Source organism: Canis aureus, chromosome 11 (assembly GCF_053574225.1).
Source record: "Canis aureus isolate CA01 chromosome 11, VMU_Caureus_v.1.0, whole genome shotgun sequence".
Taxonomy (NCBI): Eukaryota; Metazoa; Chordata; class Mammalia; order Carnivora; family Canidae; genus Canis; species Canis aureus.
The window spans coordinates 40,900,910-40,918,830 of NC_135621.1; the positions used below are offsets into that span (position 1 = coordinate 40,900,910).

At 41.2% G+C, this 17,921-nt stretch overlaps 1 protein-coding gene and 1 long non-coding RNA gene across 7 annotated transcripts; one reads left to right on the plus strand and one right to left on the minus strand.

Annotated features, from left to right (window-relative positions):
* Positions 1–12: 12 nt before the first annotated feature.
* Positions 13–11,685, minus strand: C11H2orf49 (chromosome 11 C2orf49 homolog). Of its 2 annotated transcripts, XM_077914907.1 has the most exons (5): positions 11,520–11,685; positions 9,078–9,244; positions 5,695–5,821; positions 5,446–5,568; positions 13–3,177 (listed from the first exon to the last, which is right to left on the minus strand). In XM_077914907.1, the coding sequence occupies exons 1-5, from the start codon at positions 11,616–11,618 to the stop codon at positions 3,121–3,123; spliced, it is 573 nt and encodes a 190-aa protein (XP_077771033.1). In that variant the 5' UTR covers positions 11,619–11,685; the 3' UTR covers positions 13–3,120. The 2 variants fall into 2 exon arrangements, with proteins under 2 accessions (XP_077771033.1, XP_077771032.1); XM_077914906.1 differs by having other exon boundaries at positions 5,446–5,821; positions 11,520–11,684.
* Positions 10,789–17,878, plus strand: LOC144323924 (uncharacterized). 5 transcript variants are annotated; one of them, XR_013389273.1, is made up of 7 exons: positions 10,789–11,300; positions 11,495–12,622; positions 12,729–12,806; positions 13,525–13,581; positions 14,220–14,463; positions 15,591–15,654; positions 17,567–17,878. It is a non-coding gene; the product is annotated as an uncharacterized LOC144323924 (long non-coding RNA). The 5 variants fall into 5 exon arrangements; XR_013389270.1 differs by having other exon boundaries at positions 11,495–12,806; XR_013389274.1 differs by lacking the exon at positions 12,729–12,806 and having other exon boundaries at positions 10,790–11,300; positions 11,495–12,150.
* The last annotated feature ends 43 nt before the right edge of the window (positions 17,879–17,921 follow it).

A 17,921-nucleotide genomic window follows, 5' to 3' on the forward strand; every position in this document is an offset into this window, starting at 1 on the left:
CAAGTCATTACAGAATGTTTTTCCACTTTATTTTTTTATGAATGACAGACCTACTCAGTAATTTTATTCCATTTATTAAATAAGGATAAAGCTACTTAAAAGACCTTTTACATACAAAAATGTACATTACAAGGTTAAACTTTCTGTACTGAATTACAAAACCTGCACAAGCATTTTAATAAAAGAGCACACTTAAAAACATTTTGACCATTTTGTAGCCTCTAAAAATTACTGAAGTGGCACAGTAGTAAATAGAGGAAGCTCTTACATACATATGATTTAAACTACTGGCAGTTTTACTTAATGTAAGTTTTTAAAAAGGTCATTGCTATTCAATGAGTCTCTACACCAGTTTTAGAATCCTCTCTCAAAACTTAAGTCAACCAAAATATTATTTCAAATAATAATTACAATTCTGAAGAATTTCAATACTAGCAAAAATATTATGGCCTCATAGTAGTAGTTGAACAACTTTCCAAAGTGCCTGGTAGCTGTCTAGATTAATAAAGCTATTTTGGTAAACTGTACTGCCTTTACAGCCACTGGGAAGCAATTTAGGGCCCTTGGTGCTGCAGGGGCTTGAGATTTCCAGAATTCACGCAGCAGTCTATGATCCCTCAAATACAGGACTGGGGGTCATCCTATCTTCACTCCTCAATGAATGCATAGGGCCAAGCATTATGAGATGCAAACCTAAGCCTGACGGTTAGGGTCTGCAGAAAGGAGGATGGAAAATGGAAGCAAAGAGTTAAAACATGGGAAAGGAGAGTAAGAAAAAGGAAAACGGGACAAAGAAGAAGGGGAAGAAAACGACAGGACCACCTGCCAATGACAGGAAGTGGTAAAGTGCCTGTAACTACACCTCGAAAGCCAGTCACTGACTCAAACCATTCATTTGCCTACCCCAATAATAAAAAAAAAAAAAAGGGTGGCTCTGTTGGAATATGAAATCAATAGAAACAATATTAACCCATGTAAGTGAGTCAAGGGTATTCCAAAGTTGTTTGCCATTCAAATCAAGTCCTAAACTTTAAAGCACACCAAAGCAACCCTTCAAAACCTAAGATTCCCGACACGTGCTTCAGATTCCCATCATTCGGTAGGCTTCACTGCTTGGAGGAAGACATTTCAAGACAAGCTATATCTATACACCTTGAGAAGGCACAGTGCTCTAAGATGTTGCTATTATGTAATACACAGTACATGGTTTAGCACTTCTCCACATTTCAAACTCAAAATAGCTCAATAATATGCTTCTATATGAGCATTGATTCTGAATGTTCATAATATAAACTTCAATTTGAAGCAACAATGTTACACAGTTCAGCTGTTATTACCAACCTACTCTGTAAGTTAAATATACAAATTAAAAATTAATTTTATTGAGTAACTAGAAAGTTTCCATTGACTTAAAACTGTCAAATGGCTAACTCTCTCCTAACTAAGAGAGAAATGCAGGTGTAAGCAGAAGGGACAACTGAATTATCAAATATAATTTGTCATTCTACCCTAAAATCTGTACTTTGAAAATCTCCTCTAACATACAGTAATGTAGAAGGTGACAGCTGTCCTTCAACAGTATTACAGGTATCAGCCCTGCAGATAACTATGTATTCACTACTTTGCCATAACGTCAATAGCTTATGCAACACATACTGTATTCAATTTTGTCTTATCTGTACAGATTTATAGTTTGGATAAAGGCAGAATGGCTAGAAACTGTAGGGTTCTAGTTTTAGTACAGTACTTACCTGCCAGGCTGAATGAATTTTTTCTAAGGCTATTTAATAGCTGAACTAAAATACTTGCTTTAACAAACCAAAAGAAGAATGAGACTGCTGTAAAAAGTTAATGAAAAGGCGAACCCCCAATTTGAAGATCAGTCATATAAGGAGAAAAGTATGAAGTATCTATCCTCTGTACTTGCTTAGAAATACAAGGCAAAAAAGTGGACAGAGGAATGCATGGGTATAAGGTATACCCTATGTTCCCACGGATTTCCATTGTACAATTGGGATGGTAACACTGCTTTAACACGAACACAAAACCTCAGTGGATAATGTGCGTGTGACAGCCCTGTGGGAAGTTGCCCGTTAGCCCAGCAGGGAGCCCCATCCGGCTGGTACTCGCCTCCTACGCTGTCACTTTGTGGTGACTTCTGGCTTTACCATCTTCTCTTCTGTTTACACCAGGTCATATTAAGCTTCCAGCCTCAGCACTATCCCTCCTGGACTCTCTGAAGTGCTGGAATTTCATCCCCCGCCCCGCCATTCTCTAAACCTTCTGCCATCAGGTACCACCTCGAATAGGACTATGTCACCTGAAGATCTTAAAAGTTTCTTTTAAGATCTTTTTGAAAGGATGAAGCTCCCAAGAAGGAGTGACACCTGAGCTCCCAGAGATCACAGACTGCTCATGATAATAGTGAGGACTGCTGCATGACAAAGACATCTAAAGGGTGGACCAGCTCTGAGACTAACCAGTCAACTCCTAACAGACCAATTCTGTTATGACTTCAAGGGAAGGAGCAGCAGCAAGCACTGAGTTCTCTTTTGATGTTTATGGGAAAGAGTAATGTAAGCACTTAAGAACAGCAATTTCATCTGTATATTCTGAATAGTTTATTGGCAGCACTACAAATATGCTTTTCTTGGTGAACCTTGAGGAGGAGTTTGGCAGTATTTACTAAAATACTGGGATAAACTGTTAAATTCTTTTGCTACGGAAACGAAATAAAAATTGTGAACTTCTAAAATATTTTGAATTTAAACAAAATCTCAAATTTCCCCAAACACTGAAACAGAGTAATGAAAATAATTCCTAAAATTCATCAGATGCTTTATATCAGACTTGCAGCTAATGACTGACTAGGATCAATATAAATGACTTACACTAAGCCATCTGTTTAAAAAGAAATTCTTTCCTAATCAGGGCACAAAAGGCAAAAATTTTAAAAAGGAAAAAAAAAAAAAGGAATGGGAAAGGAAGACTTTTTCAACCTAATTTTAAACCTCTTAAGAAAATTCCACAATAATCAGGATCTCTGTAAATACTGTCAATATATGTGAACTTGCTTGAAAAACTACAGTTAGTTATATTTACATTTTTGGAAACTTTCCTTCAGGGCCATGTAACATGCTGTATCTTCCTCTTTGCTTCTGGAGGCTTCAGGTTATTCTGAAAAGACATGAATAGAAATCAGTTTAAATCTGCAGAAATGCCAGAGGATAGCTTGAAATGAGCACTTAAAACCACCAGTTTACTACTAATATACAAATGGTAAATCACTGCTGCCATCTGGTGGGAGAAGATCATTAGGAGATTAAGGAAAAAAAGCAAGTCTCCCTTGCCACCCATTTTTTTTCAGCTGTGGTTCTCAAACCTTTGCATATTAGAATCACCCACAGTACTTACAAACACGCCCAGACCTGGGCCTTATCCCAGAACCAATTAAGTCAGAATCCACAGAAGGTAGCAGGGATGAGGCTCTGACTTCTGTCTGGGTTCTGTGGAAGCTCTTCCAGGTAATCCTAAAATGTATTCAGAATTGAAAACCACTGACAGCTCCAGACTTGCTTCCTCCCTGCCTACTCCACTGCCTTCCTCAAAATCTCACAGTCCAAGATCTTAATACTAGTAAATTTAGAGATAAAATAAAATCACATCTCTGAAAGAGTAAATTTTTTCTGAGTAGAAAGATGTGTTTTAAGAAAAAAGATCCTCGAGACTCTTTATTATATTATTTGAGGTCTAAGTTCTTTTTCCTACTTTTTTTTTTTCTGTCCTTCTCATTCTTATCTGTTTTTCCCACAAAAGTAACTGAAATAAGTAGGCAGCTTGGTGTCTTTAGAAGTTCATGCACTGAGGTCAAACAGGCCTATATTCTGCAGCCTGTCCACTTACTAACTCTTGAACCCTGGACAAGTTCGTTTAAACTGAGCTTCTAGGGAGCCTGGGTGGCTCAGTTGGTAGAGTGTCTGCCTTCGGCTCAGGTCATGATCTCGGAGTCCTGGGATCAAACTCCACATGGGGCTCCCTGCTCAGCGGGGAGTCTGCTTCTCCCTCTCCCTTTTCCCCCCACCCTTGTGCTCACTCTTTCATACAAACATACACGTGTGCGCGTGCATGCACCTAAATAAATAAATAAATGAATAAATAAAGTTTTCAAAAAATTTAAAATGAACTTCTATTTCCTCATCTATTCAACAAGAAAAAGAACTGTGCTATGTCACAGGATGGCTGAAGCGATGAACTAATGTAAGAACAGCTGGTCATATTTACACTAGTTATCTTCTTTCTACTACTATTTTAGAATGTTTGACCTACTCTGAGTTTTCACCCCTTTGACACACAATTCAAAGAGCATAATAAAGACAAATGTGTGTGTCTGAATGTGTAGGTGCCCTCAAAATTCTTATGTTGAAACCTAATTCCCAACATGTATTCTAGAATTAAGGGGAAAGGCCTTTGGCAGGTGCTTAAGACACAAAGGAGGCACTCTCATGAGTGGGCCCTTAAAAGAGACCTCAGACAGCTTACTTGCCCTGCTGCTACATGAAAAAAACAGTGGAAAACAGCCAACTATGAACCAGGAAGTGGGCCCTCATCGGACACTGAACCTGCCAGCACCTTGATTCTGGACTTCCCAGCCTCCAAAACTGTGAGAAATACAGGTCTGTTGTGTAAGTCATCTAGTCAGTATTATTTTTTTGTTATAGCAGTCTAAATAGACTAAGACAAGAAATAAAGCCTGTAAAGCTGCTGGATGTTTAGAAATAATTTTCTGAGGAGCCTAGGGAAGAATCAAGTGTGTGTGTATACCATCTCATAAATTAAACTCTAAAATAATACATTACCAATCTGTACCAAATTTGCCAGTATATGAAATCGAAGCATCCAAATGCTTAATTAAAATACAGACCAACACAGTAGATTCCCCTAAACTTCCTATATCCCTCTAAGGATAGGTACATTTGAGGAAAAGGGGGAGGGGGGGCACTATAAATCCTGAACACTGTAGTGTGGTTTTAAGGTAAGTGCAAAACAGACACACTGAACGACAAGCTCTCAAATGCTACTTAATATGTGACCTTGGACAAATCACTTAACATTTTGAGCTCTACTAATAAAGGAATATATCTCTCTTTTAGTTCCAAAATGGTTAAAGGATTGAAATGAGAAAAATCTAGGAAAAGTGCCTAAGAGACGTGCTTTATACATTTTAAACAGAAATAAGTTGAGTAGACTTGATTAGCTTATCTTCATGGATTTTAGGATTTCAGGAGTCAACATGAGAAAGGACATGTAAGTCAGACCATTTCAGAGTTCAAGAACTGCCTATGGCCTGGCTTGCCCAGCCCGCCCCGCCCACCCTGGCTACAGGAGGCCCACGCACTTAGAACCTTCATCCCGCTCTTACTAGCACAGAAGCCACCCCACACTTACCACAGCCTCAGCTTCTTCTTTAGGGGCCGCTCGCTTTAACTTCACGGGAGTAGCTCCAACAGGGGACAAAGGTGGGGACTTCACAGGACCCAAAGGACTTTTCCTATGCGTTAAGTCATGGTTCTGTTTAGTGTCATTATTATTGTGTTCCATTTTATTGTTCATAGGCAAATTGGAAGACAGAATTAGGGGTGAAACATTTGAAGAGGAATTTGACAATTTTCGAAAGGCATTACTGGTAAAGCTTGCCTGAGGAGGAGGCCTGAGTCGATCATTATCTCCATTCTCTGTCTTTCTCACTTTGATGCTTGTACTTGTTGAACTTCCATCAAACACAATAAGAGGTCTTTTCCTTAACCCATCTACAGTGCTAGTCCTGAAATCAAAGAGACATATTCTTGAAAAATACCATCTGCAATGGCAAACCTTTGCAGGAACTCAAAGCTAAAACAACGACCAAAAATATTTATCGGTAAGACTAATCTATTTTAAGTAGGACCCCTGGGAATGAAGTTTTCTATTATCACCCTAAATGAAATGATCAATTTTCTAATGCTTGAAAGTTTACAATATTTATTGACAAGAAACATAAGTTAGCTGTAATGTACACACAAGATACAGGTATTTTTAAGACATCAACCACTTAACCCTAGAACTTAAAGAAGATTCCCTGGTGATTAAAAAAAAAAAAAAAAAAATCAGTTTTAAGAATCACCCTACCCCACCTAATTGATAAGATTATCTTGACTATGTAATAATTATTATTTAAAAAGAATAATGAACTATAAAATTACAGCAAGAGTACCTCAGTAGCTGTCTACAAACAGTGAGAACATTCTATTAATCAAAGGTTTCTAAAGCCAAGACGCTTTCTAAATTATAACTATAATATTTGTGTAATTTTGATTTTAAAATTTGGCAAATCTTGATGTTTAGCTTCTGAAAACCTAATTTCCACTCTGAATGATAAAGATTAAGTAATAAAAGCATTCATTTGTCCATTATCCACTATATCTCAAGTGAAATAACAAATTTATGGGGAAAAAAAACCTTTTAATTAAACATGTAAAAGAATTTGAGCAGCTAGTTATTAGGAAGAACACTTCCGCCTTGCTACTCAAAGTGTGGTGGATGGACCAACAGCATAAGCATCACCTTGCGAGCCTGTTAAGAAATGCAGAATCTGGGGCCTTAACCTATACTGATCTGAATCTGAATTTTAACCAGATTCTAGGTGATTGGCTAAATTCACTAATTCTTAGGTCACTGATGATCATCATCTGTTTGAGTTCCTACATAGAGAACTCAAAATAAGTTTCCTGCATATCCACTGCTGCTGCAGAATGGAAACAGAGGGCTCATCAGAGAAAACAGGGCTCATCAGCTTGTGAGAGTTCAACTGAAGATCCCAGAGGCATGCTGAAGTTTGAGAAGCACTGCACTGTTGATCTGGACCTAGCTCTGTGTGACCTGGGGAACATCACAACATTTCTCTGGAGCTCATTTCCTCCACAGAAAAATAAGCAATTCAACAATACCTGGATCTCTTAGATCCTTCCAGCTTTAATGTTCTGATTCAAGAGTCAAATTTGTGACTTTTTTTTTTTACAAAGTCACAATCCCTTCCAAAAGGATATTGAGGGACTTAAAGGGATCATCATTTGAAGTAACAGTATTAAAAGCTTTGCTTAGGACAATATGCCTGAATGCGCAGATCAAGAAGAAAATACTTTCTTATTAAGAATCAACAAAAATAAGAGGTGCCTGGGTGGCACAGCTCGTTAAGCAGACAACTCATGATTTCGGCTCAGGTCATGATCTCAGGATCCTGGGACAGAGCCCTATAGTGGGCTCTGGGCTCTGCACTCAGTACAGGGTCTGCTTCAGGATTCTCTCCCTCTCTCTCCCTCTCCTCCTCCCGCTTACTCATGCTCTCTAAAATAAACACATAAATCTTTTCCAAAAAAAAAAAAATGACTCAACAAAAGTAAATTGAAGATATATTTGGCCTAATCTATAGATTTACAAAAGCTAACACTAATATGTAGCCTGTACCAACATATAACCATCAAGCTAAAATGAAACTCAACCTGAATTGAATGTGTCCCTGATCAAAAGAAAGACTATTCCTTTTCCAAAAAACTAAGAGCACGCATGTTATATTCTTCAACTGTTTTCATACTTGGAGAATACTCTATCAATAATGACTCTTTGTAACTAGAGATTAACACCCCTCATCAACTCAGAGCTAGCATTCTCCTTCACCCTCAGCCCTCATTCCACCTTCTCCCACAATCACTGACGATGATAGTACCTTACAAAGAGAAAGCTCTAAAAATGAATTCAGTAATTAATCCATAGCACCCACTTGTGATAAAATAGATATAGGAAAAGAAATAACTCACTTTGTCTTCATTAAACTATCACTATCAAAGAAGTGTAACCTTCTTTTATTTATTTTTTTTTGTATTTTTTTTTTTAAGATCTTATTTATTTATTTCTGAGAGACACACAGAGAGAGAGAGAGAGAGGCAGAGACACAGGCAGAGGGAGAAGCAGGCTCCATACAGGGAGCCTGACGCGGGACTCGATCCCGGGTCTCCAGGATCATGCCCTGGGCTGAAGGCAGCACTAAACCGCTGAGCCACCCGGGCTGCCCTGTAACCTTCCTTTAAAAAGGAAATTCATTTGCTTGTGGTTTTATGAAAAACTTCTTGAAATTTAAAAATTTCAGTGTCCTTGAAGCAATACCACAGCTCCTTCATTTCTGTATTATTCAAAGACCTTAAAATCTTATTTGACTTCACTTTTTTCTCACAACTCAGCAAATCTTGGCTCTACCTCCAAAATACATCCAAGACTCCAACCACTTCTTATGAAGTTCACGACTTTAGTCGAAGTCACCATCTATGAAGTTACCATATCCATTGCCTGGATCACAGTATAGCCTCCTGACTGACTTCCCTGTTCCCCTCCCCACATCTTAAATCACTTCTCAGTACAGCAGCCAGAGTGATGCTGTGAAAATGCGTATCAGATGGTGTCATCACTCTGCTCAAAATCCTTCAATGGCTTCTTATCTCAGAGCAAAGCCAAAGTTCTTATAACTTACAAAGCTTTACGCGATCTAACCAACAAGCTCCCCTACTTACCTCCAATAAGGCTCTTTACTCTCCCCTTGATTCTCTCTACTTTAGCCTTGATGGCCTCTTTATTGTTCTTAGTTTATGATGGGCACACTCCTGACCCAGACTCTCGTAGTCTGTTTCGAATGCTAGCTTGCACTCTACCTTCTACAGGTTTCTCTCCTGACATGTCATTTCTCAGTGAGGTTGCTCCTGGCCACTGTACCTAAAACGGTACTCTCTCTCCATTTTACTTTTCTCCTTAGCACTTGTCACTATGTAACACAGCATATGTTCTACCTAATTTTTTAAATTATGTTTCTCCCAATTAAAATAAGAGCAGGGAATTCTGTCAGTTTCACTCATGCTATAAGCACAGTGCCTGGTGCTTAATAGTTATTGAGTAAACAAATGTTTCTTACCTAAGTTTACCTGGAGGAAAAAAAAAAAAAGAAAAGCGAAGTTGTTAAGTCATGTAAGATAAAAACCAGAACCGCTAAGAAGTACCTTCTAGTCTCGTTTTTCATCTCATGTTGCTCTCTTTTCTTTTCCATCATTTTCCCCCATCTATTCTTTGGCAACTCTCTCTGAGGCAACGGTATTGCGTGCTGAACATAAAGATCAGTGAGATTGTCTTTGTTTATTCTTATGTCATTTTCAACAGCTATGTTCTTCTGTGGAAAAGAAAAGTAATTTCAAAATAGCATTCTTCATGGTAATTACTACCTACCTAACAGGGTAGAACATTTCTGCTTAAGTAACAAACTTCATGAAGTTTAATAATGATGTAATTTGCAATTTATTTACCATCATAAAATTTAAGCTGTATAACTTATTTACTTAGAATTTATAACACAAGATTATAATACATAAAATTTAATGTAACACAACTCATAATTTATAATTTTTTTATAATTATTACATATTTACTATAATTATAGAATTTGTTATTTAAGCCTGTTATTTAAGTCATACAGGTACTTTTTTTTTTTTTTTAAGATTTTATTTATTCATGAGAGACACAGAGAGAGAGAGAGAGACAGACACAGGCAGTGGGAGAAGCAGGCTCCATGCAGGGAGCCCGACGTGGGGCTTGATCCCAGGTCTCCAGGATCAGGCCCTGGACTGACGGCAGTGCTAAACCACTGCGCCACCCGGGCTGCCCTCATATAGGGACTTATAGGGACTTTACTATACTGCAGACCCACAGAGTATACTGTAAGTATTACAGAGTTACGCTCTGCAAATATTAGGCTCAGCCTCATCTTAAAAGACAATGGTCACATGATCCCAGTGTGACAAGGACTGCAGTCCACCACAGGTCAGTCAGCATACCAGGCATGGAGACCATTTACAGTAGCATCTCTTAAGTCTATGAAGTAAACTGAAGATGGGAGACTGCCTGGAGAAATCAACGCCGCCCCCCCCCCCCCACCCAAAGGCGACAACAATCACTACATGCTGAGTTACACAGTGTGTTACTCTCATGATCAAAGTAGTGGGCTGCAGGTCTCACCCTGTATTTTGTTTCCCATGTCTCCCTAAAAATGCTTCTTAAATTGGAGTCAACAACCAAGATTTCAAATGGCCCTACAGATGGACACTGCAGTCCCCTTACTGATGACTGTTTTGGTAACAGTGCATCATGTTGTCACCAGTCCTTTCAAGTAGCTTCCAGTCACTGTCCAACCACCCATCTAAACTGCCTCATTCTTCCTCACTTTTCAATTTCCTCTCAACATCATGGAAAATGTGGCAAAAGGAAAAGGAGTAGTTATGGATAGAGAGTTTGGATTCAGGAAGAAAAATGAGGATACACGCTTCATCTGCAATTCAGAAAGGCCTGGGAACATTGGTGTTCAGTATAAATGGCAAAACAAGCCCAATCTGTGTCCTCTGATAACCTTATTACCCCGATTACTTTTTTCTTCAATATTTAAAAGCACAAATATTACTTTTCTCTCTTATACCTGACCACCCTTTGTTATCAGTTTTCACCCTCTACTCGCTCAGAGATACGGAAAAACCCAGGAAGACTGTCTTGGATAACATTCCCAGAGGATTCCCCGGCACCTTAGTTTGGGCAGCACTGCTCCAGGGGCGGTGCTCAAGCTATGGGCCCCGGGCTAACTGCAGGAACTTGCTGAAAATGTCCACTCTTAGGACACACCCCGGACCTCCCGAATCCGACACTGTGGGGGTGGAGCCCGGTAATCCGTGTTCTAACAGGCCCTGGCGGGGGGGCGGGGAATGCACCTAAAAAGCGTGAGAACCGTGTTTGAAAGGTTAAGTCCCGTCAATAAATACACTCAGCCGGGCTTGAGGAAATCTGAGTACTGAGGGGCAAACAAGGAAAGCAACAAAACGTGATATTTCAAGCCACTTTCAGCAATTCTCTACCACTCATATTCATCACTTTCCTGGCCCTATTTTTTGTTGACTATCTCAGGCCATATTTCATTAGCTCGAAAAGAAGAAATGCTGCCGTGAGAGCCAGGGGTCCCGAGTTCTCCTGCCTGCACCACGTAGCGACCTTTGAAATAAGTCGCTTCACTTCTCCGAGGCTGAGTTTCGTCTTTAACGAGGTGAGAGATGAACAAAGGGCGATTCCAGCCCTGACAGGCCCTGACCACCGCCCTTCATTTCTACTTCGATTCCCCCCTCACCCCCGCTGGGGGCCGCAGGGGTCGCCTACGGTTCCTCCGTCGGAGCCATCAAAGACCCAAAAAGGTAAGTCCTCCTTCCGAGGAATTCCTGATATTCCAAACACGTGTCTTCCCGGACCGGGGTGTGAGGAGACCCGGTCAGCCCGCGTGGAGTCGTCAGAGACACACACCGGGCGGGAGGGGCGCCGGCGGCGGGCGTGTCCGCTCCCACCGAGGGTTACCCGGGCCGGCTCAAGTCCGGATCCCGCTCCCAAACAGGCCCACCCCGACCGGCGCACCCGACCTGCTCCAGGGTGAGGAGAAGAAACTCCTGAGACAGCAGCTCCGGGTGCAGCAGCAGCTCCGAATCCGTGCAGCTGCGACCGCCCACATCCCCCGCCATCGTCGTCGCCAGGAGACCCCGGCCAGCTACCCACAAGGCTCCACGAAGGAAGCGTCCCGGAAGTGACGTCACGCTCGGGGCCTTGCACGTGACGTCATCCCGGGTGCGCCGCGCGCCCCGCTCCGCCTCTGGTGGCTTGCAGGGGTGCTGGGAGAGATCTGGCGGAGGGGAGACTCCCGGGGCCGAAAGAAGTGGAAGGGACTTCTGCAGAGGGAATGATTGGCGTTTGACGTCTTGCAAGAAGGGACGGGAAAAACGAAGTTCCCGGAGCGGGCCACGGTTGGGCGCGCTTCCTGTGACGTCCAATGGCAGAGGCCAAAGGGATTCCTAAAAACAGTCTCGCGGGAAAGCAGCGGGGCGGCCGGGAAGTCCGTTGACCTAAATATGGCGCCGCTCGTGGCTGCCGTCGTTTTGGTTCTTTTTCAACCTACTTCCCTTAAACCTTTTTCAGTAGGATGATGTAAGGCCAGATACCTTAATTCCTTGTAAGCCCATGGCTCCGCACATCGTAGGTGCTCAAGAATTCTCTGAAGTAATACTCCGAATAAACTTGCTCACGTGTGAAAATAATAATAAATTTGCTAGACGTTTACGGTGGGCCAGGTACTGGGTTCTCCTCAGAAGAGCCCTGCGACGTATGTGTTAGGAGAGTGCTCCTCTTCCAGGCAGGGAAACCGAGACCTAGGGTCGTTCGCTGAGAATAGGGAGTGAGGAGGTGGCAAGGCGGGCGCTCAAGTTCACTGCACTTACAACTACGCTCCAAGAAGTCTCTTCTACTTGTTTTTCATCTTTTGTGCAAGACTGATAACATCCCAAAACATTAAGCACATCTAAAACTTGCGGAAGTGTTCTAAGTGCATCTTCTATGATGTGTCATTTTATTGGACATTACTGCTTTAAGACACAGGAATGACTCTGAGGATGCTAAAAGATAAACCTTGAAAAAAAAAATTGGGAAATAAGTGAGATGCTAAATCAAAAAGATAAAGGAAAGCTGAGGACAGGTGTTTTTGCAATTTTTCTTCATCATTTCTGTAGACGATACTTTATCTAGAAATTGAATTTCGGAGCTGGGCAGAAACTTAAGTTAGGCCACTTCTTTCATTTTAGTGTCGAGGAAGCTGACCTGAAGGACATTGGAATGACTTGCCCAAACTAGAACAGAGTTTTAGAGCCTAGCTGAGGCAGGTATTTGGATGTTCTAATCTGGGGTTAAGTGTATTAACTTCAGGGTATTAGGATGGTAGTATTTTATATCTAAAGTCTGATTACATTTTCATGACAATAGTGAAATTAGTATTCTCATTTCCTTTGCCGGAAGGCACGTTGTTTTAATGGCAAAAGCAGTTCTCTTGGAAGAAGCCTGGGCTTGAAAACTAGACCTTAGTTCAAATTTTGTTCGGCTGCAAAACAAGACCTTGAGTCCCTCAGCCTCAATCTTATCAGAAAAAAAATGCTGTGCTAACATCTGTGAAGAATTATCAAAGGAGTACAGATTATATAACTTGCTTGGCACAGAGCAGATGCTTATTAACCGGTAGCTGGTTTTTAGAAAGCATTCAACTATAATTAAGTCTAGAGAAGTGCAGAAAGCGCAGGCTTTGGGTGGCTCCAGCACTCACCTAGCACAAATATGTCCTGTCTCCCCACTGCAGTGTGCTCAGTTGTGAAGTGGACATTTTAGGGCCATCCTACAGTGTTGTGAGGTTGGAACTAGAGTTTGTAAAGTGCCTCCTCTGTTGCCACTACCTGGAGATAGTGACAGGTAGTCAGTAACAGCCTCCTGACCGTCATCAAAGGAGGCAAGTGGCAGGATGGTGGTGTGGGTGGGGAAAAATGAGTTGAAGACTCTGAAAGTATGATTATACATCCTTGCTGTGTGATCTTTTTCCTTGTGGTTTTCTAGACCAATCGCCTCACCTAAAGCCCCAAGCTTCTTATCAGCAAAAATGTTTTGTGACAGGTAAGCTCTGTCTAGTTTTCTTAATTTCCCAGAAGTACTTCTCTGCTTTAAAACTAAATCCGTTAAGATATCTCCAGTTGCCTCTGAACCAAAAATCTCTAGACGGAGCATTCCCTGGGGCAGGAAAAAAACATCAAGATTCAGAGAAGAGGCAGTAGAATGAGATTGTAATACTCCGCAAAGGAGAGACTATTTGGTAAAGCCTGCCCCTGCTCCATCCTGGGCAGAGCCTGGGAGAGTGGAGGCTCAGAGAACTTGTGGTCAGGTGATTGGCTTTAATCGGAGTCCTGGTGTAGGAAGTTGGATTGGGGGAGAATTTGCATTTCTAACAAATTCTGAGGTGATGTTTCAAATATATCTAGACAGGGGATCCCTGGGTGGCGCAGCGGTTTAGCGCCTGCCTTTGGCCCAGGGCGCGATCCTGGAGACCCGGGATCGAATCCCACGTCGGGCTCCTGGTGCATGGAGCCTGCTTCTCTCTCTGCCTGTGTCTCTGCCTCTCTCTCTCTCTCTCTCTCTCTCTCTCTCCCTCTCTGTGTGTGACTATCATAAATAAAAAAAAAATTAAAAAACAAAAACAAAAACAAATATATCTAGACAGAAGGGCCATCTCACACGAGATTCTGTCCCCATCACAGGGCAAGGAAGACAGACATTCCCCGACCCTCAAGCCAGGCTGTCACCTTGATTGGAAGAACCAAGCCTCTCAGCACCAAAACCATGAGACAGAACACCAAACACCAGAGTGGACAAGGAACATCTCCAAACCCCTGTGGGGGACCAGTGATGCTAGGACCTGAATATCCTGCTTCCCATCTTGGCTCTTCAGAAATTCCCCGACCCAATTAACACAGCCCTGGGGAAGAGACAAGGCTTCCATTGGTGAGATTATTGTCACTGCAGCTGGGTGGAGGCTTGAAAAAGAAATAATTCATAACTGAGAAATAACTTTTTCTCAGTTATAGAAAAAAGTCTTTTTGTTAATACATTTCAGAAGTTCATTCCTGCTACGCTGTTATCTGTGAGCATTCTATAGTAACCAACAATTTTTAAGATCATGAGGTTTCATTCTTTAACATTTTTATTTGGTGTCTATCGTTGACAAAAACAAACTGAGGTGTACCAACAAACACTGCCATGCCTGGCATCATTACCTCACAGGGTTGTGAGTTCCTGTAGGATGGGGTCCGTACATTCCCTTTGACTCTCCCACCTGGTCAGTAGCACACACGATGCTTACATTTAGTAAGTACACAATAAATGTTGAATGAGTGAATCACGAATGAAATACGTACCAAAAATTTTAAGTGTTGATTCTTCTTATTGGTAGCATGATATTTAAGATATTTGTTACAAATATTTTTGTATTTGGAACCACTGTTCAGCTTTGAGTTCCAAATAACTACTTTCAGTACCACAATAGTAATTAATGGTGATACTTTTATTGTCCTTTCTTATTCCTTTCATGATCAGATCATAATAAAGATGCATTCAGAGACTTCAACTACTCATCCCATAGATCACCCCTTCATGAGCTCCTTGAAACAGTGTTTAGTCTTTGGTTTCTCGGCACCCAGTGCAGTGCCTTGCACACAGTATAAGACCAATAATGCACTGAATGAATAGGAGCAAAAAGCTTTCCAAATTCTCAGGCACTTCCTAACTGAGCTTTCCTATGACCAAACTTCTAGAGCATGTTATTTATTTATTTATTTATGTATTTATTTTTGCCTTAGTGTCTGATTAGGTAGGTCGGTATTTCTTCCACATATTCCACTAAATCACGGGTTCTCAAAATCGAGTATTAGAGTCACATGGAGAAATTATGAAAAACTTTGCTGGGCCCCACCCCATAGTTTCTGATTTAGGAAGTTTGGAGTAGGGACATGGGAATTTGCATTTGCAGGTTCTGAGCTGATGTTGATACTGTTGATTACTGACCATACTTTATAAAGCACTGCACTAAATTAAGCTGTTTGAGGGCAGGGGCTGTTTCTTTCTCATTTCAGGATCCCCAGCAGCCTCTGCCATAGTACCTGGTACATAGGAGTAGCTACTGGATCTAGATTGCAGGTAAATGAATATATGTACATATATAGTTAAATGAGCTAATACACATGAAAGCTCTTAAAACATGGCATATAGTGAGTTAAATTTGCTTTAAAAAATTACAAATGTAACCTTTCTTTGCTTAACTTCACCTTCTAAAATGATATCCAAACATTCAAAAGGTGTCTTAACAAGGATATATGTTATCCTTGTTTATAATCGAGAGTTTATAAATGAGAGTAACAGAATCTTAGTATTAAAAACCTGTTTTAAAGATGACCTGGTTTATTAATATTGAGCATCAGGAATTTTCAAAATTGGTTGTGTGCTTCCTAAATGCAGATAGACACAGCAAGAACATGGTAGACACACTCGTTGCCCTCAGGAGCTTACAGCCAGTGAGGAAGGAAGGAGCCAGAGGAAGTGTGAGGAGGTGGAAGTAGAGGAAATTGAGTTTGGGGAACAGTTAGCAACTATGAAAGGATTCACTGGTATCAATTCAACTCCTAATCATCATTAATCTGTTAGAACTCCTCTTTTGCACATTCTTTAAAATACTCTTAAAATGTTTAGTATGGGCCCAAGGGATATTTACTAAATATTAATAAATGAAGTTAAAAATGTCTTTGAGGGATCCCTGGGTGGCGCAGCGGTTTAGCGCCTGCCTTTGGCCCAGGGCGCGATCCTGGAGACCCAGGATCGAATCCCACATCAGGCTCCCGGTGCATGGAGCCTGCTTCTCCCTCTGCCTGTGTCTCTGCCTCTCTCTCTCTCTGTGTGACTATCATAAATAAATGAAAAAAAAATTTTTTTAAAAAAAATAAATAAAATAAAAATGTCTTTGAAAAACATGACTTTGATAGTTCTTCTTCAGTGTAACCAAATAAAACAACAGGAGGAATTTAGAATTAGCCTGATGCAGATATTTGCATGTTTATGGAATACTTACATGGTGTCATATGTGATACAGGCTTCTCAGAAAGTTCCAGGAAGAAAAAAAATGTTTCTAGGTGGAATAGTGTGCACATGTGGAACTTGCCATTTTAAGAATCCTATGGTAAATCCTTTCACAAAGGAAATAATTATTTCTGAATTACCCCTTTCCCCTCTTTTTTGTTAATATACATTTTTTACTTCTAGACTGTTTAAAGCAGAACACAAATGCTCTATCAATTAAATTCACTGTGCTGAATTCTGTATTCTTATTCCTGCTCTATTCTTACCACCATGGATTTTGGGACAAATCATTCAGTTTTCTTTGCCTCAGTCAACTCACCTATAAAATGGAGACATTACTAATGTCCACTTCATAAGGATATGGCAAGGCTCAAATGAGATCATTTCTGTAAGCCCAATGTTGGGCATTTAGGAGATTGTCACCTCTGCAAGCAGTTTTGTGCAGCTCTCCATCTGATGATACAGTAGAGCACTAAAATGAAAGACCACAAATTCTAGGCCCAGCTCTGTCAGTGATTAGCTGATGACCACTCACATGTTCTCCCTGAGCCTGGGCAAAATGAGACTGGGCTGGATTTGCTTGCGTGCCTTTCTGCTCCTTGGCTCTGCTGGCTGCTGGCCTCCTTAGACTTGAGTCCTTTCACTGAGCTAGGCCTCGAAGTGCGACTGCTAGTCATAGCTCTCTACACTTTGGGAAACCAGTTCCCAGTCAGAGGTTAAGCTGGTTCCACTGGGCAGAACTGAAGCACTGTTTGGGGGTAGGTCATGTGTGTGGCCATGAACTCACGGGGTGGGGGTGGGGGTTGGTTGGGGGGGTGAAGGACAAGCCACACAAGAAGATTGCTTCTTGATGGTTATTTCCTTCATTTACCTTTGTCGTAGTGGTGGGGGTGTCACTTGTTCTCCCTTTGAAACAAGACCACAGAGTAGAATGCAGTGTGTTTGCCTCCTGGTTCAGGATAATATCTTTGTTTTACAGTCCCTGCGGGGCCAGAAGAAAGCTGAGGCCATCTGTCACGTCACTGGTGGATTCTAAAGTCAGGGAAAACCATTGAGAAAATGTGCCTTTTCTATGCTAATAATTGAATGCTGACCACGATGGAGGGAGCTTCCTAATTGTTTCATCTCAACATTGGATTTGGACTATATATTGAAGAGACAGGTTCATGGATTTCTGGTACCCCAGGATTCTTCACTGTGGCTGGTGACACAGAGGAACAGGTACTGATAGGCTTTAGTAAAAAGAGTGGGTAAGATAGACCCAGGACTCCCTTTTAAAATAAACACGTCATTCAAATATACAGCTCTCTCTGGGGATTCCTTTCCGGATTCGC